At 40.9% G+C, this 26,741-nt stretch overlaps 1 protein-coding gene across 7 annotated transcripts in view; it reads right to left on the bottom strand.

Moving 5' to 3' along the window:
- LOC106089892 (uncharacterized) overlaps nucleotides 1-26,741 on the bottom strand; it is a 289,467-nt gene that overhangs the window by 259,372 nt on the left and 3,354 nt on the right. The window contains exons 1-2 of one of the 7 annotated variants that reach the window (XM_059364659.1): nucleotides 18,783-18,996; nucleotides 18,531-18,709 (exon numbers count right to left, since the gene is read on the bottom strand). The exons of the other annotated variants lie outside the window; for them this stretch is intronic. Of the exons in view, the coding sequence (XP_059220642.1) occupies nucleotides 18,531-18,569 (39 nt within the window). The 5' untranslated portion in view covers nucleotides 18,570-18,709; nucleotides 18,783-18,996. Of the gene's footprint in view, nucleotides 1-18,530; nucleotides 18,710-18,782; nucleotides 18,997-26,741 lie in introns of those variants that run through there. 7 annotated transcript variants of the gene reach the window in all.

Consider the following 26,741-nt stretch of genomic DNA (forward strand, 5'->3'; position numbering starts at 1 on the left):
ACTTCATACTTCACACAAATTATGCCAGCATATGTGTGCATAAAATACAAAAGGAATCACGTGAATATCTTTGGCGGTTTAAAAATGGCATCGTTTTCAATATGAAAAATATTTTTTTTGTCAAAAAATTGCAAAATTTTTCAAAAAAGATACTCCCATTTCCTTTAAGTTTTCGCAAACTTTGGCCGTCAAAGCATTATCATTTCTTTCCATTTTCACAAAGTCGAGGTATTAAGAAAAGTTTTAAGTGCTAATTTGGCTAATTTCGATATCAAACAACACCGTTATCTTAAGACCAAAATGGCCAATTTTTTTACTAAACTTCAAAAGTTTCTCACTGGAAAAAAAGTTCCACGGGGATTTTTTCGCTTTTTTTGAACTTAAATGAAAGCTTAAAATGTTCCCAACATTTTAAGGTATGTCTCGCCATATCCTAGCCATAAATGAGATCGTAGCGATCAAAATACTGAAAAAAGTCAATTTTCAAGTAGTGCTATATTCATTGCTAAAAAACAAGTATTACGTCACATTTTATTGCAAAGATGTTAAATAAACTTTTATTTGGTAACACTTCTTCTACAAAACACAAAAAGAATCATGGAAATATCTCTATTCTATTCCATTTTATGGAACCGGCAATAAAAAAGTCAATTTTTCAAAAAAGTCGAATTTCCCAAATTTTGTTTTTGTTGTCCTAATTGCACATGACACACTATAGCCATATTTACGCAACATACCTTATCGTAAAGGAAATTTTCATACCTTTCCAACGATGTATAAAACATTTCTCAACTCGGATTCTATCTACTCTAAAATTCATTTACACTTCATTAAACTCTATATAAAAATGTCTATTTGTGAAATGGAACCTTATATGGGGCCTACACTAAAACATTGATAGATTTGCCCAGGGTTTACAATACAAATGTGTTAGAATAAAAAAAGGTCTCCTGCCAAAGTTTAAAAAAATTGGAATAAAAATATGTGTTTTAGAGCGAAAACACTTCGCATCGGCGTGCGTTTGTATAGTACCTACATCTATTTTTAATGTAAGCTGATGATTTTTGAATAAAAAGTAACCTAGAAATATACCTGCATATATATATATATTTGTGTTAAGATTTGATGCAGACAAATGTTACCTGTTTCGCTATGTCGAATTCCCAGGAAATCCACCGTATCAATGAATGTGAAAAAACCTACCCATAAAAAATTCATTGTCATTTTTTTTAACCAAATTCGAGTCCAGGTAAATAATTATAGAAGAGTAAGTAAAAAGAGGCACTTTGGACCCCTTTTTACGATTGCGTCTGATACCTGAAATGGGTCATTAATTGTGAATATATTGCATAAATATTTGAACAAAATCCAAATTTTCTTCATTATATTTTGTAGAGGCGTAAAGGACATTTATAAGTTATGGAAGTCATACTGAAGTATTCCACTCTTTCGAAAATTGTATGGGACATCAAAAATGATTCCAAATCATACACGGAGTCATTTAAGGAACTTGTTTACACTTTGGACCACATATATGGAATAAGGCTAAATAAAGACGCTTTAGACAAACTTGAAAAATTCTACAAATCATTTGAGAGAAGGTTGCCAGAATGTTCATTCGCAAAAATCAAGTTTTTCAAAATGTATGAGAAGTGGCTGAAATCGGATCTACTTATTGAAATTAAACCGCTGATTCCCGGCCGGCCTAGCAAAGCATACGACGAAGTTACGGAGAAAACCAAAAAGAAAAAACAAGAGGAACTATTGGCGGCACATCCGCCAAATTTAATAAAAGATACGTTCAAAACAGCATTGTTAAAAACACAACCAAAAAATGTTGGACGAATTGTCGATGTTTTACCATTAGCATCTCCGAAAAGGGTAAAGAGAATGGTAGAAAGTATTCCAACTCCAAAATCGACTACAGAATTCACGGAGGAAGATGCACTGGCCCTGATTTTGAACCTAGGCCTCTCAAGAAACAAATACTCAACAATGAGGAAGGCTCTTCGTGAAAAAGGATGGGGTTGTTTACCCTCAAAACATAAATTGTACAACACCAGGACGAAAATGGTGCCATCAAATATATACGTGGACGAATTAAAAGCAAGAGTGAAACTTGCTGATCTTGTTGAAAATACAGCTGTTAGAATTATTTCTAATTTTACTGAAGAACAGTTGAACACATGTAATAATTCCGAAGTGGTTTTGATCAGCAAATGGGGTTGTGATGGATCATCTGGATTTTCCGAATATAAGCAACAAACAGAAATAGATACCAACTTCGCATCAATTTTCATGGCATCATTAGTACCATTGAGAATGAGATTGTACAAGGACCAATCTTCATCATCGAAAGAAAATGCATTTCAAGATATATGGATAAATAGAACACCTGGGTCAAAATATTTATGTCGCCCAATTCGGTTTGAGTATACAAAGGAAGACCGGAACACAACACGATCTTTGGTGAACGAAATAAAGGAAGAAATTGCTGCATTACCCATGATTGTTATAAACCAATTGGGAAGAAATATAAAAGTTTCGTTTCAACTACAACTCACTATGATCGATGGAAAGGTGGCAAACGCATTAACTGGCGTTATGTCCAATTGGAGATGCAATATTTGTGGCAAGAAGAATGGGCAATTCGAGGACAAGTCTGATGAAAATTTAGTAAACGAAAATGCGCTCAATTTCGGTATTTCGCCCCTGCACTGTAGAATTCGATTCATGGAGTATTGTTTGCATTTATCGTATGACCTTAAATATCGGACTAGCCCTGGAAACCGCGATGTCTCTGCTAGAAACAACCAAGATCTTCACAAAATGAGGCAGGAAGAGAAGAATCGAATCCAGTTGGAGTTTAAACAAAAGGGACTTATAATAGATAAACCTCTTTACGGATACGGAAGCACAAATGATGGCAACTCGGCAAGGCGGTTTTTTGAGGACCCCGTATCGACATCTAAAATAACCGGTCTTGATGAACACTTGCTAAGACGATTCAAAGTGATTTTGGCTGTAATCAATAGCAAAAAGATGATAAATTCAACCAAATTTGAAGCTTATAGTAATGACACAAAAAACATTTTATCTGATTTATATTCGTGGAAAGCTTTAACACCGACAGTACATAAAGTCTTACATCATGGCAAGGAAATTGTGGAATACAACATACTTCCGTTAGGAGAACTTACAGAAGAAGCTCAGGAATCCCGTAATAGAGATGTTAAACAGTTCCGGCTTTTCAATACCCGAAAGAGCACCAAATTTAACCAAAATTATGATTTACTTCAATATTTATTGTTATCGTCTGATCCGGTACTATACAGCATCAGAACTAAATGGCTACCAAAAATATGTGACGATATAGATAAGGACGATCCCGATGCCATTCAAATTAAAGAGCTTTTAAATTTTGATACCTTAGATTATTTGGTAGAGAATAAAATCAAATAATACAAAACTAAAATGCTTTTTTATTTTGGGAGTAGCTAATATACATATAAACGCACGCCGATGCGAAGTGTTTTCGCTCTAAAACACATATTTTTATTCCAATTTTTTTAAACTTTGGCAGGAGACCTTTTTTTATTCTAACACATTTGTATTGTAAACCCTGGGCAAATCTATCAATGTTTTAGTGTAGGCCCCATATAAGGTTCCATTTCACAAATAGACATTTTTATATAGAGTTTAATGAAGTGTAAATGAATTTTAGAGTAGATAGAATCCGAGTTGAGAAATGTTTTATACATCGTTGGAAAGGTATGAAAATTTCCTTTACGATAAGGTATGTTGCGTAAATATGGCTATAGTGTGTCATGTGCAATTAGGACAACAAAAACAAAATTTGGGAAATTCGACTTTTTTGAAAAATTGACTTTTTTATTGCCGGTTCCATAAAATGGAATAGAATAGAGATATTTCCATGATTCTTTTTGTGTTTTGTAGAAGAAGTGTTACCAAATAAAAGTTTATTTAACATCTTTGCAATAAAATGTGACGTAATACTTGTTTTTTAGCAATGAATATAGCACTACTTGAAAATTGACTTTTTTCAGTATTTTGATCGCTACGATCTCATTTATGGCTAGGATATGGCGAGACATACCTTAAAATGTTGGGAACATTTTAAGCTTTCATTTAAGTTCAAAAAAAGCGAAAAAATCCCCGTGGAACTTTTTTTCCAGTGAGAAACTTTTGAAGTTTAGTAAAAAAATTGGCCATTTTGGTCTTAAGATAACGGTGTTGTTTGATATCGAAATTAGCCAAATTAGCACTTAAAACTTTTCTTAATACCTCGACTTTGTGAAAATGGAAAGAAATGATAATGCTTTGACGGCCAAAGTTTGCGAAAACTTAAAGGAAATGGGAGTATCTTTTTTGAAAAATTTTGCAATTTTTTGACAAAAAAAATATTTTTCATATTGAAAACGATGCCATTTTTAAACCGCCAAAGATATTCACGTGATTCCTTTTGTATTTTATGCACACATATGCTGGCATAATTTGTGTGAAGTATGAAGTTTATAGCTTTAAAATTGACGGAGTTATTTAAAAAACACTGAAAAAAACCAAGGCCAAATTTTCATATTTTAAAATTAAACAATTCATAACTCCTTAACAGTACACGATGGCATGGTACTTTATGCATAAGTTTTTTAGATCTTGTCAAGCTCTTTCTCTAGAGTCCTAAATCATGTAAATCGGTTGAGTAGATCAAAAGTTATGGCCCCCAGAAGCTTGGAGAAGTCAAAAGTGGTCAACTTTGACACCCTGTAGCTCACCCTGTATTAAAGATATGGACCAACAACAGCACTTTTCTGAAAGCCTATGTCCTCCTCTACAAATGTCTAGAACATTTTGTATGGCTAAAATCAACAGATAAAAAGTTGTAGACTTATTTCCAATTTTTTTGCCATTTGGCCCACTGTGCACCGGTACTTTGGTGGGGAGACGATACCAGACATGAAACAATTTAGGGGAGTGGTATAGAATACAACTAAGGAGTTTGTAAATAGCACGGAATTCCTAACTTAAATTTTTCTTTTTCGAGGTTACTTTTTAGTTTTTAGTGCGCACAACAGGCCGATTACTGGCTTAGGTGTATGGCCATAGTAGCATGTGGTGGATTAATACCTGCACCCTCTTTTCAACCTAACCTAACTTACTGGTAATTGATATATTGAGATGGTCGTAGCATAGAATTTCTCACAATATATGTCTGCAAGGAAGGGAAGGTTAGTAGTATAGAATGTTGCCGAGATTCTCGTCTTCGCATGGGTCTGCATAAGTATAGATAGGGGCTTAAATCTGATATCTGTTTTATGGCCAAGTGTTTCAGGGACGACTCATCTCATAAACTCCCCCTGAATCACACATATGTGCCGACTATAGCAAAAATTAGCTCAAATGTGACTTTTGGGGGTAGAGTATGAGTCTCGTATCCACTTTTGGGGCAAGAGGTTTGTCTACTCGAATCCACCACCAAAACTGAGGGATGAATAAGATCTAACAGCCAAACTTCAATGGGCGGACCCTCCTCTAACCCTGTTTTTCAAAAACGCAGGATTTCGGAGATGGATGGGCGATTTACACAAAACTTAGTTTGTTTATAATAACTCAAAAACAAAAATTCGGTATGTTTATTTAAGGTGGGATGTCTAGAGTCCGCCATATAGAAATTTAAACCAATAATAACAATATTAGGCTCAAATGAAAGGTATTCGACACTAGAGCATGAATCTGATACATGGGAGAACACCTCACCCCCCAAAAACACACCCATACCGGACATATTTACCGACCAAAGTCATGTAAGCCTCAAATAAAAGAAATTAGGGAGTAGAGCACCAATATGATATCCACATTGAGACGAAAAATCTGAAAGGCCGTACTAGCACACCCAAACAGCACTTTTCCTGACCGTGCCAGTATGGAGCTCAAATAAAATAAGACAGAGAAAGAAGGCGCAGCGGACCAGGCCCTGTCCAGCTAGTATTCTTATATATAAAAATTATTGTTTATTTGCTTACTATTCCGAATAGACTCAAAAACAGCTGAACCGATTTTCTTGAAATATTCACAGATGATGCATAATGATCCCGTGGTGAAAATATGGTACTACTTTTTTTGATATCTGAAGAGGGCGCGGACCCTCCTGCTTACCCTAATTTTCAAAAACGCCCGATCTCGGAGATTGGTGGCGCGATTTAAGCAAAATTTTGTGTGCCTTTTTATAGTAACCTAAAAACAAAAAGTTGGTATCTGAATTTCGGATGAGGTAACTAGGGGGTCGCCCCACCCCACAAACCTACCAAATATATATAAAGACCAATCCCGACAATATGGGACTCAAGTGAAAGGTATTTAAGATAAGAAAACTTATCTAATATCCAATTGCCGGACCAAGTGTTTTAGGGACCACCCCAACCCCCAAAATACCCTTATATCGGACATATTTAACGGCCATTACAAAACATGAGACTTCAATTGAGTCTCTATTTGCGAGTAGAATACAAACATGATATACAAATGTGAGACCAAGTTTCTGGGGGTTCATCCCTTCCCCAACTAGGACTTATTTACTGACTGAATCTCAAACAAAAGTATTTGTGTGTAGAATACGAATCTGGTCTAAAGTTTGACCAGATTTTGGGGCCGCCCATTCCCAAAAACACCCCCAAATAGGTCAAATTTACAACCATAGCAATATGGGTCGCAAATGAAAGGTCCTTGGGAGTAAAGTACGAATCTGATATCAATATTCGGGAAAGGGTGTCTATGGGGTTACCCCACCCCCATAACACCATCTAAATAGAACCCATCGCCCAAAATCCCCCACACCGAACATGTTTGCCGTCTATGGAAATATGGGGTCTAATAAAAGGTAATTGGGAGAGGACCACGAATCTGAAGTCAACATTCGGCACCAACTGTCTAGGGGACGTCCCACCCCCATAACAGCCCCCAAAAAGGGCGTATTTGCTCGCAATAACAATTTGGGTCTTAAAGAGTGTGGAGCTCGATATTGATAGTTTTTAGGGTCTATACCCCAAACCGGACATATTAGCTGATTTTTGCAATAAAGGGTTTAAATAAAAGGTATTTGAGATTAGAGAACGAATTTGATATCCAATTTTGAGGCAATGGGTTCAAATAAAAAATTATATTTTAGAGTAGAACACGATGCTGCTTAACTTTCAGGGCTAATTGTTTAAGGGACCACCCCTCAAATACCACCCCCAATACCTTCCATGTGGGGCTCACATGAAAGGTGTTGGGGAGTAAAAATGTACCGACCATGGCAATATGTTGCTCAATTAAAAGTTATTAAAGATTAGAAAACGAATTTGATAATCAATATTGTTGCCAAGTGTTGGAGTGACGCTTCAACCCATAAACTCCCCTTAAACCAATGGCAATATGAGTTTAAATAAATGGTATGGCATATAAGAGTAGAGCACGATGCTGATATTTTTTGTTTTTTTCAGGGCTAAGTGTCTGGGGACCACTTAAACTCCGAAAAAACGGCTAAATCGGACATACGGATTTACCGATCATGGCAATATGGGACTCATACCCAGTTTCACCACCACGTTTCTGGTAGTCCAGACCGCCCCCTAAACCCTCCAACTACCACCCTGGGGGCCTTCCCACTTCCAAAATCCCCATGAGAATATCGGGCTGAAATAAAGTCTTTTAAGAATGCAGTATATCTAACGTCCAAACTTAGATGACCCTAAAACCGCCGAGCGAATTCGTAGACCAATAAAGACCAGAATTTAAGTTTGGATGTAAGGTGTACTCCATTCTTAAAATACTTCATTTCAGCCCGATATTCTCATGTTATCTGACTTAGTGGTGTTTTCGGGTCCCCCAGATACTGGTAGTGGTCCCCCAGATACTTGGCCCTGAAAAAATATCAGCACCGTCCTCTTCTCTCAAATACCATTTATTTAAATCCCATATTGCCATGGTCGAAAATTTTTTTCCCTTTGGGGGTGTTTTGGAGGGGGGGTGATGCCCTAAATACATGGTCCTACATTTGGATATCAAATTCGTATTCTACAGGTTCTGATGAATATTGCTACAATGATGAATATTGCTACATTTTTTTTTCGGTGTATGGAATACATTTTTCTTTTATTCATGTTAAATTAAATTATTAAATTAATTATTAAATTATTATTAATTAAATTAATTAATTAATTAATTAAATTAATTATTAAATTATTATTATTAAATAGAAAAAAAGTTATTACATTTTTTTTTGGTAGCGGCTTTCATCAGCCACCCTGTACTTCCAAATACCTTTATTTGAGCCCCATATTGCGATGGTCACTAAAAAATTGATCTTGCGAAAATTGGTATCAATTCTTGCTCTAACCCGCAATACCTTTCATTTAAGCTCCACATTGATATGGTCGGTAAATATGCCCGATTTAGGGGTGTTTTGGCGATTGGGGTGGTCGCCCAAACACTAAGCCCGGAAAATATATCAGCAACGTACTCTATTCTCATATACCTATATATCATTTATTTGAACCCCATATTGCCATTGGATATCAAATTCGTTTTCTAATCTCATTTAAACTCCTTATAGCAAAAGTCAACAAATATGTCCGATTTGGGGTATTGGCTCTAAAAACTATGAATATTTAGATCCTCTCTTTTTTTAAGATCTATATTGTCTTGATGAGCAAATACGTCCTATTTGGGGGTTGTTATGGTGGTGGTACGTCCGCTAGACAGTTGTCCCCAATTGAGCCTCATATTGCAATAGTCAGAAAATACTTACTAATTGGGTGGTGTTGTGGGATTGGGGTGGGTGGTTATACCCAAAGACCTTTCATTCGAGCCCCACATTTCTATGGTCGTAAATTTGTCCCCTTTGGGGGATGGTTTTGGGGAGAGGCGGCCCCCCAAACACTTGGTCGCAGATTTGGATATCGGATTCGTTTTCTACATTCAAATACCTTTTATTTGAGTCCCATATTGCCATGGTCGGTAAATATGTCCGATTTAGGGGTGTTTTGGGGCTTGGGGTGGTCCCCCTAGCACTTGGTCCGACAATTGGAAATCAGATACGTTTTCTTACCCTAAATACCTTTCATTTGAGTCCCATATTGTCGTGATTGGTCTAAATATATGTTTGGTATGTTTTAAGGTGGGGCAGCCCCCCTAGGTACCCCATCCGAAATTTGGAAACCAAATTTTTATTTTTAGGGTACTATATGAGAGCACACAAAATTTCGCTAAAATCGCAGCACCCATCTCCGAGATCTGGCGTTTCTCAAAATTAGGGTAAGGGGGAGGGTCCGCCCCCTTCAGATATCAAAAAATGTAGTACCCTATTTTCACCACGGGGTCATTATGCATCATCTGTGAAAATTTCAAGAAAATCGGTTCAGCCGTTTCTGAGTCTATAAGGAACACACAAACATACAAACAAACAGACATACAAACAAACAAACAGACCTACAAACAAACACAAATTGATTTTTATATATAAGATATGTTAGACAAGCGATATACATATAATATTTTCGTAGCATGGTATTTCACTATAAGCTCTTTAATTGTCAAAAAGAAATATTCAAAGGATAATTTTGTTCCACATAAAGTAAAAGAAGGCACAGCGGAGCAAGCCCTGTCCAGCTAGCATTATATAAAAATGAAATTGTCGCGCTTTGATTATTTGTAAAACCGATTTTCATGAAATTTTCACAGATGGTAGAGTTTTAGCCCCCGTTGAAAATAGTGTACTATATTTTTTGATATCCGAAGGGGCGGCAGACCCTCCCCTATACCTCCATTTTCAAAAACGCCGGATCTCGGGGATGGGTGCATCGATTTAAGAGAAATTTTGCATGCCACCTTATGGTACCCCAAAAACACGAAATTGGTATAAATTTTGGCGTCAAATAACCTGGGGGGACGCCCCATACCAAAACCCACCCGAACGGACATGTTTACCGATTTGCACATATGGACATCAATTGAAAGGTATTTAAGAGTAGAGTACGAACTTGGTATTAAAATGTCACCCTAAGTGTCGGGGAGTCCCCAACCCCCAAAAACACGACCAAACAGGACACTTTAACAATTTTTTGGGCAATATGAGTATTAAATGAAAGGTATTTAAAAATATAATACAAATCTGACATACAAATTTATGTTTTGGTAACTGAGGGGCCTCCCCACCTCCAAACCCCCTCAACAGGACCATATTTACCAATTGAGACAATATGGATATCAAATGATAGGTATTTAAAAGTAGAGTTAAAAGACATGGTGCTTGAGGCCCCGCACCCATCATCACCCGAAACCCCACAGCAGGTTATATTTACCGACTGGAACAATATCGGTATCAAATGAAAGATCTTTGGAAGTTAAGTGCACATCTGTTAAAAGGAGTCTGCAAGGCCTCCCCAACCCCAAAACGGGAACGAATGTCCAACGTCACAATATGGGTATCAAAAGTAAGGTCATTAGGAGTTGACTTCGAATCTGGTATACACATTTGGGATAGAGTCTGTGACCGGCCCATCCTTTAATAGGACGTGTAGTTCGAGCGGGATAATATGATAATCAAAAGAAAGGTCTATGTGAATGGAGTTCGAATCTTATGTTGATATAAGGATGCAAGTATCTAGATAACGTCCTGCCGTTCAGCAGTACACGCAGATCGCTGCAATTAAGGACTCAAATAAATTGTCTTTTGGGTCCTAGCCACGGGGGGAGCGACCCTCTCATCCCTATAAAACCAACACCAAACTGTCATGTAGGACGTCCGAGAATATATAGCACTCAAATGAAAGGATGTGTTACAGGGCAATTCCCCTCCCCCTATCCTACCCAATAAAGGAATTAAAGAAATTAAGGCCGATCATATAGAATAGGACAGCAATAAAAGGTCTTTGGCAGTAGTGTACACATTTACCTTTAAATTGGGATAGGCACAGGAGGACCTGCGGATCTTTAAAAATTTGGTACACAAAAAAAAATTAATTAGAGTGGATCTGAGCGAGACCTGTATCTCTGATTAAATATCTTGATAGCCACCTTCAAAATTCTTAACATTATGGGTCTCAAACAAAATCGAGCTCTATCACAATGCTAATATTATTTCACGGTCTGCCCCCTAAACTCCCTTCAAACAGGCCATGCTTGCCTATTATGGCAATAAATTATAGGTATTTGATAGTAGTTAACGAATTTGATAGCCAATTTAGAGGCCAAGTGTTTGGGTCTCATCTCACCCCATAAACTCCCCCTAAACCAATGTAGGGATCCCAAATTCGACTTTCGAATACCGGATTAGTCGACTTTTTGTGTAAAAAAGCCGAAGTCGACTTTCAATGATTAAAAAGACGAATAATCGATTTTGAAGTCGAATAGTCGAAAAGAAAGCTTTACAGAAAAAAAGCTGCACAAAAAATTCAAGTTTGGCTTTGCTAATGTTTCTGCTAGGTAAGAACGGTTTCCAATTTTAAGATTCGTTGCTCTTTGGTTTACTCTTGTTGACATAAATAACTCGTACCAAAGTTTATGCAAATCCGAGTCAAATTTGGGATAACGTCATTATAAGTGTAGGTTAGGTTAGGTTGAAAAGAGGGTGCAAGTATTAATCCGCCCCATGCCACTATGGACATACACCTAAGCCAGTAATCGGCTTGTTGTGAGCTCTAAAAACTATAAAGTAACCTCTAAAAAGCAAATTTTAAGTTAGGAAATTTGTGCTACTTACAAAATCATTAATTGTTTTCAATGCCACTCCCCTAAGTTGGATCATGTCTCATATTGTGTCTCCACCTAAGTATCGGTATCTGTTGGACGCGAAAGCCGGGCAATGACAAAGGAAATGCTCCCACGTCTCATCATCTTCCCCGCATGCCCTACACATGCTATCACTTGCCGCACCGATTTTAGATAAGTAAGCCTGTAGTCCTATGTATCTCGTTAGCTAGACTGACCTCCTTCTTGCTTTCTTTCAGCAATAGCTTCGTCTTCTCACGATCTGGATCCCCCCATAAGATTTTTGCTGCCCTACAGACCGTTTCGCTGTTCCACAATGTTGCATGCGTTCGTCGCCCACTCCCTTAACTCGGACTGCGTCGTCCCGAAAGGCTTTGGGATAACCAAGTTTATTGACAGCAGTCCTCTGGCCTACACCGCCATATCTTCTGTCCTTTCATTTCCCTTATTCCGTTATGGTCCGGCACCGAAACGATGCAGATTTTGCCATCCTCAGAGAAGGCGTTAATCTCCTTCTTACACTGCAAGACTGTTCGTGACCTTACCGTCCTGGTTGTTATTGACTTTATGGCAATTTTACTGTCAGTAAAGATGTTCACAATCGACGTCCTCGCGTTAGCATCACACCACTTCACGCATTCCGTGATCGCCCGAAAAAACAGATCTCAGTCCCTGGGTTCTCAATGTAAACCCCCAGGCCCACTCTGTCCTCTAGCTTTGATCCATCCGTGTAACATGATCTTCCAGATGGCAATACTAGGGTTCCGTCAATCCAAGACTGTGCCGATGGCAGCAGTGCGTCGCACTCGACTTCAAGGTTCATCTCAGGTATCCGATCAGAAACCTCTCCCTTTCCTTCCAGGTTTCCTATCGTCACCTCGATTATACCGCGATAGTATGGGCTGCTCCCATGCCAAGACACGTCCTCTGAACCTGTTGTATGGTCCTTATATTGCAATTTTTCTCCATTGCAGTTTTTTTCCAGTATCCTAGGATTCAGGCCGCATTTCAAGCCTACGGCCCGTCTACATTGTGCCCAACATCTGTGAGCCTTCTCAGTACGCTCCTGAATGTGACACTTCCAATTCAGTTTCCTGTCCATGATCACACCTAAGTATTTTACCTTGTCAGATATCGAAATCGTCTTATTGAGGAAACGTGGTATGTTAAATTCGCCCACCTTCGTCTACCTCGTGAACAAGCATATTTCAGTCTTCTCTGGATTAACATTGAGACCTTTGGATCTAGCCCAGTTATATGCCATATGCAAGACCTTTTCGGCCCTTCTGCATAGCTCGTTCGGATCCTTACTCCTTAACAATATTATAACATCGTCTGCGTAGCAGACGGGTTCAAATCCCTCCTCAATCAGCATCCGTAATAGGTCATTTATGGTGGTCACCCATAGGAGTGGCGATAAAATGCCCCCCTGCGGCGTGCCCTGTGCCACTTTCTCTCTTATATTTATGCCATGGGACACACAATTTATCCACCTCTTCCTTAGCATATGGTTTATCCAGTCTCTAAGAACCGGGTCCACCCCGTACTGTTCTAAGGATTGGATCAGTGTGTCGCTATGCACCTTGTTAAAAGCCCCCTCAATGTCCGTGCATACCGCCAGTGTGTACGTTTTGGCATCGAAGGATTCTTTTATTTTATGCACAACCTTGTGCAGGGCAGTCTCCACCGACATTCCCTTGACATAGGCATGCTGTTTGTATTTTAGCAGTTTGCTGAATGTCCTACTCTTTATCATGGCGTCCATAATACGTTCCATGGTTTTAAGTAGAAAGGACGTACGGCTTACGTTTTGGCATCGAAGGATTCTTTTATTTTATGCATAACCTTGTGCAGGGCAGCCTCCACCGACCTTCCCTTGACATAGGCATGCTGTTTGTATTTTAGCAGTTCGCTGAATGTCATACTCTTTATCATGGCGTCCATAATACGTTCCATGGTTTTAAGTAGAAAGGACGTACGGCTTACGTTTTGGCATCGAAGGATTCTTTTATTTTATGCATAACCTTGTGCAGGGCAGCCTCCACCGACCTTCCCTTGACATAGGCATGCTGTTTGTATTTTAGCAGTTCGCTAGATGTCATACTCTTTATCATGGCGTCCACAATACGTTCCATGGTTTTGAGTAGAAAGGACGTACGGCTTATGGGTCTGTAGGCCTTTGGTGTCGCATAAACACCACCCTTGCCTCCTGCCAGGCTTTCGGAGTATATGAAAGTCGTAGGCACGCTGTGAAAATTTTGGCCAGACGAGGCGCCAGATAGTCTGCCTCTCTCTGCAGTAACGCCGGAAATATTCCATCAGGTCCGGGTGACTTAAATGGTTTGAAGCTCCTCAAGGATTCCTTCACCATAGATTCCGTTATTATAAAACTTCGATCAACGTCATTATTCCAAGATTCCGATGTCTCCGTGAGTCCCTTCGTATTCTGTGGAAAAAGGGTTTTCATCAAAAGCCTCAACATGTCCTCCGTTGTCTCTGCTCTCACTCCCATTTCGTCTACTAAAGTTTCAGTTTGATCATGGGTTTTTGAGAGAAACTTTTTATCTTGGCGGCGTCATTAACGCTATCGACCTGTTCACAGAAAAGCTTCCAAAAGGCACGTTTTGCCGCTCTGGTAATCTTATTGTATTCCTTGAGCCGTATGTAATACACATCCCAATAGACTTCGGCATTTTTACGACGTGCTCTGTTAAAAAGTCTGCGGACCTCTTTCCCAATACTGCGAATCTCCCCGGTCATCCAGGGTTTTTCTTGGGCTGATTTCCTTTACCGAAGAGGACAACTATCTTCGAAGGATCCCACCAGTGCAGTCGTAATCCTGTTGACATTTTCGTCAATCTCTTCTATGCTTGGACAATCTAAATTATCTTGTCCAAGTCTTCTTCTGAGTAGCCCTCCGAATTTTGTCCAGTTGGTTTTCAACTTATTCCGGAAGCTTATCGGATTCGGCGCTGGCCGTGCTATTCTAAACCTAATGTAGCGATGGTCAGAGAAAAAGTGTTCCATGGAGACGCTCCAATCCTGAACCTCATTGATCAGATTTTCTGAACATGTCGTCACATCTAATACCTCCTCCCTAATCCTATTAACAAAGGTAGCGGTGTTACCAATATTAAGTGTTATTAGGTCGTTAGTATTCCTCACCAGCCGTTGCAGCTCCGACGTGGATGGCGGTGTTGGAGAGTCGAAAGGCAGATAAGTGATACCAGTATGCTCCACCGTCTCCCTGTCTCACCACTGTTGCCTCCGACGTTGACAACTCTGGGAGAAATATATAATTCAAATTTTTATGACAAATAATGCAGGTTCTCGGCCGAGTACCAGTGTTAGCATAGAATAATTGGTAATTTATATGGCTCAGTCCAGAAACTTTGTTCCGGGTCGTCCATGGCTCCTCAATTAAGGTAATATGAATCTTGCCCTTGCTAATTTTCTCCATCAGAGCGTGTGTAGCAGTCTCGCTCCGGTCGAGGTTTATCTGGATAACCTCAATCATTGGTCCTCCAGTAAATGGGCATCTTGGGAGTAAGTGATGATCTCATCGTCTGCTCACTGTTCTCTAGACTGCATTGACTTTCCTGTCACAGCACTGCCTGTTGTCATCGTTTTAGGTTCTATGCCTAGTCTAATGTTCCGACCTTTTATAATCCATCGTCGGGTTCCTGTTCGTTAAGCTGGGATTCCATTCCCTTACTGCCTGATGTTTCAATACTAGGATATTTGCCTATATTAGCCTTCCAAATCCTAAGTAAATGGGATTCTTGGGAGAAGGTGATCGGCTCCCTGTTCGTTGCGTTGCATTTGAGTTTCATCGGCTCCCTGTTCGTTGCGTTGCATTGAGTTTACTGTCGCTGCGCTGCCTAATGTTTCAATATTAGGATCTTTACCTATCCCAGTATTCCGAATCTTTAAGTCGGTGATGGGTCCGTCGTCGGGTTCCTGTTTGATAGGCTGTGTTGGGTCTCTCGTCACTGCACTGCCTGATATTTTAGTATTAGAATCATTGCTTTTCCTAGTCTTCCAATATTGAGAGATGCCGTGATTGTCTCGTTGTCGGCCCCCTGTTTGTTGGGCGGTGTGGAGTCACCTGCCACTGCACGGCCTGATGTCGCAAAATGAAAATTTGTGACTAGTCTTCCCAATCTTGAAAATAACAGCTTTGCTCCCATAGTTCGCTATGCCTTTAGTCTTAGCCAAACTTGTCACGGAGACTTGATCAATGCCAACCCCAAAGAGAGTTCCTTCCCCCTTCTCCCCCCTGTGGAAGACTTCTCACTTCTCTGCGACCAAACCTTGGTTTTGCATGACAAAGAATCCCAACATGCGTTCCGTCGCAAATTTACGTGAATACTAGCTGTTTGACGGTATCAATACATTCCGTCGACGCAAAACTCAGCGTAAAGATGTCCCCTCTAAACTCGCAGCTCATCATTAGTATGGGTGGACCCTCTACAGAGTTCCACACATGTTCAAAACTCGATCGTTAACCAGATCCTCCACTTGGGACCGATGATCTGGTGGAATCCTACCGGATGCACAGCCGATATTTAGGACTGCATAAGTCAGCTCATCTCTGTTGTGCTTCCTTTCCACTCTGGCGTAAGAGGGCGGCTCCCTACCAGACCGACCCGTGATGGGCCACAGCCATCACGCCATCCTTTTGGAAGTCACAGTCCTCCATGAAGGCTAAGGGTCTCCATTGCGAGATGGCGGGCTTGATTTCCCCAGAGTACTTGAAAGCGGGGAGCTCTTTCTGTTTAAAACATTTCTCTGAATATAGCATTATTTTTTGTTTTTCTCTTACAAGCTTAACGGTAACTTTTCAATAATCTGATCCATTTCTTAATAATATTTTTTTCAATTACCACAATATTTAATTTGTTCCCAATTCGTATCGATGTTGCAAACGTGTTGGGTAAATGTGTCGTATAAAAACATGCGTTTAGCCAACGAGCGGCCAAGAAAATATAATGTTTCAAAATGGCGCTCGCAGTTGGAAGCGAAACATCGTCTAATTCAGCCTCTAAACCGAATGGCAATACGTTTTGTGTCTTGGACGTGTTCACACAAATTTGCTAATGCAATATTATGTGCACAAACGTATTAAAACGACCATTGTACAACAAAACTACTTAAGCATTTTGTATTCAAAAACCTACAATAGCAGCTGAAAAACTAAAGTGCGTTCCTTTATTTTGCTTTGGAAACCCTATGCCATTTTAGTGCTAGTGCCAAAAATAGTCATTCCCATTATCAATTATCAAAATGGTGTAAATCACTAAGAACAAATGAATTTTCTTTCCACAAGCAACTAGGATATAATAAGCATGCAATTTAAACAAAAAAAGTTGTTTACTTTTATAAACCTGTACAGGGTTGGTTGTTGGGTTTGTTTTATTTAGTTTGCATCACTAAAAGTGAGACCGGTTATTTTATTAGAAAAAATTTAAAAAATTAGCCATCGGAACATATCAAATTGCAACGAATCATAACCAGCGTAACTTTAAAAACAACTCATATAGGCTTATATAACGCCTTTAAATAAATTAATTTTTAATGAATTCAATGTATGCAATAGATTTGCAATCAGCTGATCCATACCGAACAAACAAATGTAAGACACTAATTAAAAAATGTTTAGTTTTGAATATTTAGTACTTTGTTGGCCATGTTTCAAAATATGTATACGCGTCCGCTCCAAATTCTTTCGATTATCTGTCGCATACACATAAATAAATTGTTTTTGTTAGGTTAGCTCATTTCCAAAGTCTCTAAAATTTTTTTTTTTTCAACATGTTTTTACTGAAATATTTTTTTAGATAATATTATTATTTTGCGAATGTACGCAGAAATTACAATAAGCGAGGTTATTATTTGGTTAAAGGTCAGAACCTACAATAACTTATGCTCACTGAACAAATCTTTTATTAACACTTAATAGGCTATTAAAGGTTTGTGAATACGGTTTTTGGTGTAAATGCTTCTAATAGTTTATAAAGCCTCCATAACATTTTGTAATTACGGCTGTAAAACATTAAAATTGATTCTCAAAAAACTCGTGTCCTGTCGTGGAATTCAGTAAAATGTTTTAAACAAAATCATTTAGTTAAAAAGCGATAACAGAAAATTTAACGGATTTGGTATTCAGTAGCCACTTTTAACGATAATCGACATCGTTAATATCAGCTGTTTTCGCTAACGAATAGAAATTCGTTAACTAAACGACGGACAATTATTTTGTATTTGCTTTAAGTAAGTAAATGTAGATAAATATCTACGATGGCTTTAGAGTATTTTCTCTTGTTTTTTCTTAAAACATTTCGTATATGAGTGTGTACAATCAATTAATAACCGTGGTTGCGTGTGTTTCTAAATATTAAAAAATGTCCGCAAAAGTTTTATACGAACAAATTCGTATTGATAGCACTTTTCTTAAATAATTATATACTTTTTATTTAGATTTATGATGGTTTTAACTTAACAAAAGAAAGATTTCAGACTATGAGAGAAAATTTTTTATTATTTTTGTCGATTTCCTCTTTGTTTTTTTTTACTTTTTTGGGTAGAGTTGCAAGAGAAAAAATAAGATAGCGTTTTCTGTTAACGAGGAATTAGAGCATAAAATATTCGTTAGTTTTCTTACTAAAGCGCCAAGGCGGATATAAAAAGGTGGTCTCACGCAAGCGGCTGTTACCACCCCCCAAGTTTGACAGTACTAAGATATCGATTTTTGTTTGCATTACCTTTGTTGTTATCTTCTTTTTCGAAAATTCTCTGCTCATGTATGCACACGTACACAAATTTCTTTAAGTGTGTTGGCAAAACGTCGATCAGCTTGATGGCAAGATGGCGAATTGCACCATATGACTTTTGGTTGTTGTACAGATGAGACCACCTTTAATTGTTTCGCCTTGCTAAAACGCTGTTAACGAGGAATTAGAGAATAAAATATTCGTTAGTGCAAACGATTTTTTTGTCGACATATTTAACTTAACGATGTTCGTTGTAAGTTGCAGAATTGCGGTACAGTTTTCTTACTAAAGCGCCAAGGCGGGTATAAATAGGTGGTCTCACGCAAGCGGCTGTTACCAGCCCACCAGGTTTGACGGTACTAAGATATCGATTTTTGTTTGCATTTCCTTTGTTGTTATCTTCTTTTTCGCATGACTTTTGGTTGTTGTACAAATGAGACCACCTTTAATTGTTTCGCCGTGCTAAAACGCCAGAACTGCTATAAATAAATCGCCAAATACATGTATAGACACGAGGGTTTGTTAGCATGGATATTTACGAATCTGATTGCAATCTTATAGGCCTTTTATACGGCACACATCGTACTCATCGTTTGTACGTGTTGATTATAGCGTTTACCAAAATACATACATCAGTTTTGTCTTTTCTTTTCTTTAATTTTATTTAATTTTCTTCTCTTTTTATAACATTATATTGGGCAGAACGTGATATTAAATATCTGTGTACGCGGTAATCGAAAGACGCCAATTATCGAAAAAATTAATTGATCTTGTTTTTTCAGCCATGACTGAATGTTATGTGTACATGTAACGCATACACCCTTATTTTCACGAATACTATTACAATGACCACGCATCAGCATGTGCCATGTTAAGTCGCCATTACTCAGTCTTCTTATTCAACGGCAGTCGTTCTTTTAACACCGTGCGTTCATACGTTGCTGGCTAAACGTCGCAACCACTACTAGTAGTGTGTTTTTGCTGCATTTGTATTTAAGTAAAAGAGTGCATGCTGTTTTAAGATTTTACCAACTGCCACCGACATTTACGAGCAACACCGTAGTACTAAAAAAAACACCGGTAGCAAACACCGTAGTAAAAAAAAACACCGGTCCATTTGCCGCGGAAATTTTAATTGTTTCGCTAGCGAAATTTGACAGCAATCAATTTTTTTTGTTTCCATAACAAAAAACTTTTCTTTGTCTGCACTTATTGTTTTCTCTATTTAATATTTTTCGCATATAAAAAAAGAAAAACGAGCCATTGAAACCAATAAAACAAACCAAAATGATGCCGACGATAGTTTCAAGTGTTGCCACTATATTTCTTGCCATTTTCCTCACTATAAGCAGAGACCTACTAGTGGTATGACTATCAGGTAGTGTACCTCAAACAGCTGAGTACTATTTTTTCTCGTTGAGTACTCTATCTGTCAAAATTCTTTATTAAGTTTATCAAGTTATTTAAGTTTGAATTTAATGAAATGAAACACGAAACTTTAAAATTGGCGTGTGTAGTTGTAACAAGAAAGTAATGCGTGAAGCTCTTTGTAATGGCCAAATAAGGAATAATAATGCCTCCATGGGCTCATCTTTAAATTTGGACTCAAAAAATAAACCTTTAATAGCTAATGCTCGTATCATGAGTTTATGTTATTCAACCAGCATTCGAACTGGAACCAAGACTTTCCATAAGGGATTGCATATCTATCTGCCATATTAAATTAATTGTTGTTTCTTTACGAAGCATAAGCTGATGAAGGTTAGTGCAAGTCGGCAACAAAATAAAAAAATTTGTTCATATGTTTATACGCTTGCTTTAATAAACTTTGTACCCTTTACAGATGGTTTTGCTCTATTTCTTGCTGGCGAGTTGTATGCGGCTACAAATGGGAATCTGCATATGGAGGCACTGATCCTCGTCAAGCACCTTTAGATGAGCAAGCTCGTTTCGGCGCACAGGATCAATCCCCGCGAAGACATAATTGCCAATGGTTATTATACAAATACTTGCAAGATCCAAATCGTTAGAAGACGAAGCACGTCGAGTTTAACTTGCGGATTTACGATTACTGGCTTGGGTGTTGTTGTAGCAGTTTGTTGTGTTCTATCTTTGATCTGTTTGATTCTATTGAGTGTCAAGATCCAGGAATTCTGAGATTAAGATGGGGCTAGTCCACAGGTATCTGGGTCTGACTAGACAGTTAAACAGGTGACGTGTATCGTGTGGCATCGTCGGCATCAATCCTTTAGGAGTTGCGGGGGCTGCATTTGCAGAACTTAATTGAGCCAGAACTACTCTGGTTTGCCGGTTTCTTGAAGGCGGTTGTTCTCCAAGGGCTACATTTACCCGGTAACTATTTACCGCATCTTCTACCGTGTCTGCATGAATGTTGTCTAGACCTGCTTGATATGCCGCTTGATCTAGGGGTTCTCTCTTGTAGCGCTAAACCTCACGCTCCACATGAGAACTGGGGAGACAGCCCGTCGCAGTTCGGAGGGCGGCATTCTGACATCGGAATTATATTCCACTGGGTTGTCACTAAGCTGACGAGACCACACTGGCACTGCATAACTTACCGCAACAAGGTTTCTGTCTGCACCCAAGTGACTTGAGGACATTGTTTCTACTTTTGACTTTATCGAAAATTGCTGTGGCATTGCATGCCCTGATCGTACAATCGTCCGCATATGACACGATATCTATGCCGTCTGGAGGGGGTGGAATGGGGATAGGTAGAGGTTAAACAGAGCCGGAGATATCACCCCACCTTGGGGAACTCCCGGGTTTACTCTACAGTGGTTCGACTTCTTATCCCTAAATTCCACATATGACTTGCGACCACACAGATAATTCGCGACCCAGCGTTTCAGGCCTGGCTGGAGGGACGTGTTGGCGATGTCCTCAAATAGTTTGCCATGGCTGACCGTGTCATTTCCGATCTTGCTTTGGCCCTATATCAATATGGGAGCATAGTTACACTGAATATGTTGCAAGATGCAGTGCGAACATAGCCAGCAGTGGGTTACAAGCGTCGTCGTTGTTGTTGTTGTTGTTGTAGCAGTTTATTGTGTTCTATCTTTCGTCTGCTTGATTCTGTTGAGTGTCAAGACCCAGGATCTCTGCGACTAAGATGGGGTGCGTCCACAGGAATCTGGGTCTGAGTCGAGTGGGTCTGGCCGGGCAGTTAAACAGGTGACGTGTATCGTGCGGTCCCTAGTCACAATCGGGACATACACCTTGCACGTCGGCATCAATCCTAGCTCTGTGGGAATTGAGGCGGCTGCATCTGCCGGAACGCAATCGAGCCAGAACCACTCTGGTTTGCCGGGGGAGGTCGATTCCCTCGGTGCAATGGGTGGAGGTCATTCTCCAAGGACTACATTCACCCGGTAGCCAATTACAGCATCTGCTACCGTGTCTGCATGAATGTTGTTTAGTCCCGCTTGATCTAGAGGTTCTCTTTTGTAGCGCTGAACCTCACGCTCTATATCATGTAGATCTACCTTAAGGCTTCTAGGCGGTGGATATCTATCCACAAGATGATGATTTGGATGGTTTCTGCGATAACAGCCCAAAAGGTATTGCCTAGACAGCATGTAGTTATGTCTTCGCACTGGTAGGATCTTTGTCTCCTGACGTAGGTGGTCCACATGAGAACTGAGGAGACAGCCCGTCGCAGTTCGGAGGGCGTCATTCTGACAGATCTGAATATTATTCCACTGCGTGTCACAAAGTTGACGAGACCACACTGGCGCTGCATAACTTACCACAGACCGGCCAATTGCCTCGTATGTGGTAACATGGTTTCTTTGTCTGCACCCCAAGTGCTGCCAGCGAGTGACTTGAGGACCTTGTTTCTACTTTTGACTTTATTGCAGATTGCTGTGGCATGTGGGGAGAAAGTATAGGAACTGTCAAATGTGACGCCAAGTATTTTGGGACACTTAATGGTCGGAATCATTTCTCCATCGACCATCACAGTCAGCTCAGTATTCACCTCACGCGTATTTGTAGTGAACAGTGTGGCTGAAGATTTGGTGGCGGATATCTTCAGATTTCTTGCAGCGAAATATGAGGCAAGCTCGTTGAGGTAGACGTTCAACCTATCACAGATGTCATCAATGGGTGGGGGGCCTGATGCCATGATCGTACAATCGTCCGCATATGATACGATCTCTATGCCGTCTGGAGTGGGTGGGATGGAGGATAGGTAGAGGTTAAACAGAGCCGGAGATATCATCCCACCTTGGGGAACTCCCTGTTTCACTCTACGGTGTTTCGACTTCTTATCCCTAAATTCCACAAATGACTGGCGACCACAGAGATAATTCGCGACCCATCGTTTCAGGCCTGGCTGGAGGGACGTGTTGGCGATGTCCTCAAATAATTTGGCATGGCTGACCGTGCCGAATGCCTTCGATAGGTCCAGTGCCACGAGGACCGTCCTATCGCATGGCCTGGGTTGATTGAAGCCACGGCAAATGTGTGTGGTGATGGCATGCAAAGCTGTTGTTGTGCTGTGCAGTTTCCGAAATCCATGTTGATGCTCGGCGAATGGAAATTCTCCTACGAGGCTCGGGAGGAGTAATGCCTCAAGCGTCTTTGCCACTGGTGAGAGAAGGGAGATCTGTCTGTACGACTCCCCCAAACTCGGGTCTTTTCCAGGCTTCAGTAGCGGGATCACTCTGCCCATTTTCCAGACATCGGGAACTATAAGAGTGTTCAATCACAGGTTGAGGACAGTGGTAAGGTACTCAACTCCAGGTGAATCCAGATTCTTCAGCATCAATGTAGAGATTCCGTCGGGGCCCAACGCCTTGGAAGATTTGGCGCCACGGATGACATTCGTAACTTCGCCCACGGTAAATTGTGATGGCTGTTCATCGGCTCGGAGACCACGAATATGGCGAATGACTCTCCTCCTTGTCCTGTTTCTCTCGGGATGCATAATAAATTGACGGTTGAACAACCTGGCGCATCTCTTCGGGTCAGTCACGGTTATCTCGCCAAAAGTGACTGAGGTCCTGTCGTCCCATCTACCGGGGTTCGAGAAAGACTTAACAGTGGCCCACAGTTTGCCTGCACCTGTGCCTAAGTTACATTGCTCCAAGTGTTCCAGCCACAAATTCCGCTTATGTTCGTTGACTACCCTGTTTATTTCCAGATTCAGATCAGAGGGGGGTGGCAGTTCAGTGAAGCGGCGATTGGTATACTCTCTGAAGCCAGTCCAATCGGCCTTCTTATAATTGATGAACGTCCGGCTGTCAGAGGTTATGAAGTCGGGTGCTCGGTCGATGGTGAGAATTATGGGGAGGTGGTCTGACCCCAAAGAGATGACGCCTTGCCAGGATACGTCACTCAGGAGATCAGGGGATGCAATTGAGATGTCTGGCGAGCTTCTGCACCTCCTCGTAATCCTAGTGGGGGCATCTTCATTCACCGTGCAAAACGTGGAGCTATCTATCTGCTCTGCCAAAACTATGCCACGCTGGTCGTCACCTAGGGGAGAATGCCATGACGTGTGATGCGCATTAAAATCCCCCAGAGCCAGACGATTATGGCCAGATAGGAACCCACTTATGTCGGTGTTGTAAGCCTGGCCATTAATCGGGACACAGCTACCAACAGGTGGTATATACACGTTGTATATCTCTATCTCGGCAGTACCAGACCCGACTGCTACCCCCATACATTCCATGTATGGGTCACTAGCGTCAAGCGCTGGCGAGATAGGTCTATACTGCACGGAATAGTGTATAACGAAGGCCAATCCCCCACCTCCATTCCTTGAGCGATCCTTACGTAGCACATTGTAACCGTGACAACTGTGCAAGCTGCAGGTGTTGGTCAGCTTTGTCTCCTGGATCGCTGCGACCGATATGCTCTTCCGACTCATAAAGTCTACGATCTCATCGATCCTGAAATGCAGTCCGTTGCAGTTTAACTGCAAGAACGGTACACTTCCCAGCACTGGCCTGGCAATAGTAGGGCTAGGGTGCTGTCGTTGCATAAATTGCCGTACGGGAGAGGTCGGGGGGGGTCACATAGTCCGACGACGAGGACGCCGAAGTCGACGTCGGCGACGCTTGTGACCCACTGCTGGCTATGTTCGCACAGCACCTTGCGACATAGCCAGAATGACTATACTCCCGTAGTGAAGTTATGCCAGGGCAAGAACGGAAATGTACCCACTCCATGCACCGGTTACACCCCACCGACACCGACCGATGACGAAGGCGGTTCCGGCAAACCGAACAGAACCAGGGTCCAATCCCGGCACGCACCAGAAGCGTGCGGAGAAGGCACTCCGGGATGTGCCTCTCCCATGACGAAAAAAGACGAACACGTACACTGAGGCGGTAGCCCTTGCCGATGAGGAATCCATCGGATCAATCCGGTGCGTACAACCGGCTGCCATGGGATTGAGCGTCGCCGTTGTTGCCTTCTGCGTTCTCTTCGTCGGACTATGTGACCCCTATGTGGCAATATACGCAACAATAGCATTCTATCCCCAATATTGCCAGGCAATTGCCTGGAAGTGTATCGTTTTGTGCAATTGAATTTCAAAGGTCTCCGTGGCAAGATCGACGAGATTGTGGATTATATGAGTCGGAAGGACATATTGATTGCAGCGATCCAGGAGACAAAGCTGACCGATACCTGCAGCTTGCACAGTTGTCACAGATACAATGTGTTACGTAAAGAAAGCTCAAGGAATGGAGGTGGAGAATTGGCCTTCGTGATACACCATTCCGTGCAGTATAGACCCATCTGGCCTGCGCCTGGCGCTAGTGACCCATACATGGAGTGCATGGGGATATCAGTCAGGTCCGTTACTGCCGAGCTGGAGATATACAACGTGTATATACCGCCTGTTGGTAGCTGTGTCCCAATTAACGGCCAGGCTTACAAGTCTGACATAAGTGGGCTACTATCTGGCTATAATCGTCTGGTTCTGAGGACTTTAATGCGAATCACATTTAATGGTACTCTTCCCAAGTTAACGATCAGCGGAGTATAGCTTTGGCAGAGCAGATTGAAGGCTCCTCGTTTTGCACGGTGAATGAAGATAAGGGGGTGTAGCAGCTCGCCAAACATTTCCATTGCATCCCCTGAACTCCTGAGTGATGTATCCTTGCAAGCTGTCATTTCGACCGACCATCCGACTTCATAACCTCTGAGTGCCGAACGTTTGTCAATCGGAAGTTCGATTGAGCTGGCTCCATAGAGTACACCAATCACCGCTTCAGTGAACTGACACCCTTCTCGGATGTGCTAGTGTCCGTGAGTAAATTCCTAGACATCATAAATGCAGCAGCCGAGCTGAATTTGGGTAGGCAACGAACATAAGCGGAATTTGTGTCTGGAACACTTGGAGCAATGTTACTTAGGCACCGGTTTAGCCAAGCTGTGATCTACTGTTAAGTCAAGCCGATCGACAGCCATCACCGTTTGCGAATGTCATCCGTGGCGCCAAATCATGCAAGGCGTTGGGCCGCGAGAGAATCTCTACACTGATGTTGAAGGATCTGGATTTACCTGAAGTTGAGTACCTTACTAATGTCCGCACTCTACTCAGACCGAGATACCTCTAAACGCACCCCATATTAGTCACAGAGTTCCCTGAACACTCAACAGAATCAAGCAGACGAAAGATAGAACACAACAAGCTGCTACAGCAACAACATTATATTGCTTCAGCTTTTCTAGCTATAAATTCCGCTTTTTTTGACCACCTTATTAATTTCTTGGTTAATTTGACGAATCATATCACCGCCGCCACAATATCAAGTCTCATGTGAGGTATTAGGGTTTATTGTCTTGGTAATATGGTAGACTGACCTCAATATTTGGTAGGATTTTTGCTGTTGTTGTAGCTGTGAGTTGAATTCTATCTTCCGTCTGCTGGATTCTGTCGAATTTCCACATCCAGAAACTATGCGAGTAATAAGGATTTGGCTGGGAAGTTAAACAAGTGACTTGTGTCGAGTGGTACATAATTACAGGCGAGCCACATATTCCAAACGGTGGCATTAACCCTAGCCTTGTAGGAACTTAGGAGGTTTCGTCTGCAGGAACACAAGTGAGCCATAACTACTCTGGCGGTAATCAGGATGGTCACCATAAAAACTGCTCTAAAGACATATCAGACAGCATTTCCTAGTGCGGCTTTTTGATGAATCTGCTGTCCAATTGTTT

The sequence above is a fragment of the Stomoxys calcitrans genome, chromosome 3 (genome assembly GCF_963082655.1).
Source record: "Stomoxys calcitrans chromosome 3, idStoCalc2.1, whole genome shotgun sequence".
In the NCBI taxonomy this organism is placed as follows: domain Eukaryota; kingdom Metazoa; phylum Arthropoda; class Insecta; order Diptera; family Muscidae; genus Stomoxys; species Stomoxys calcitrans.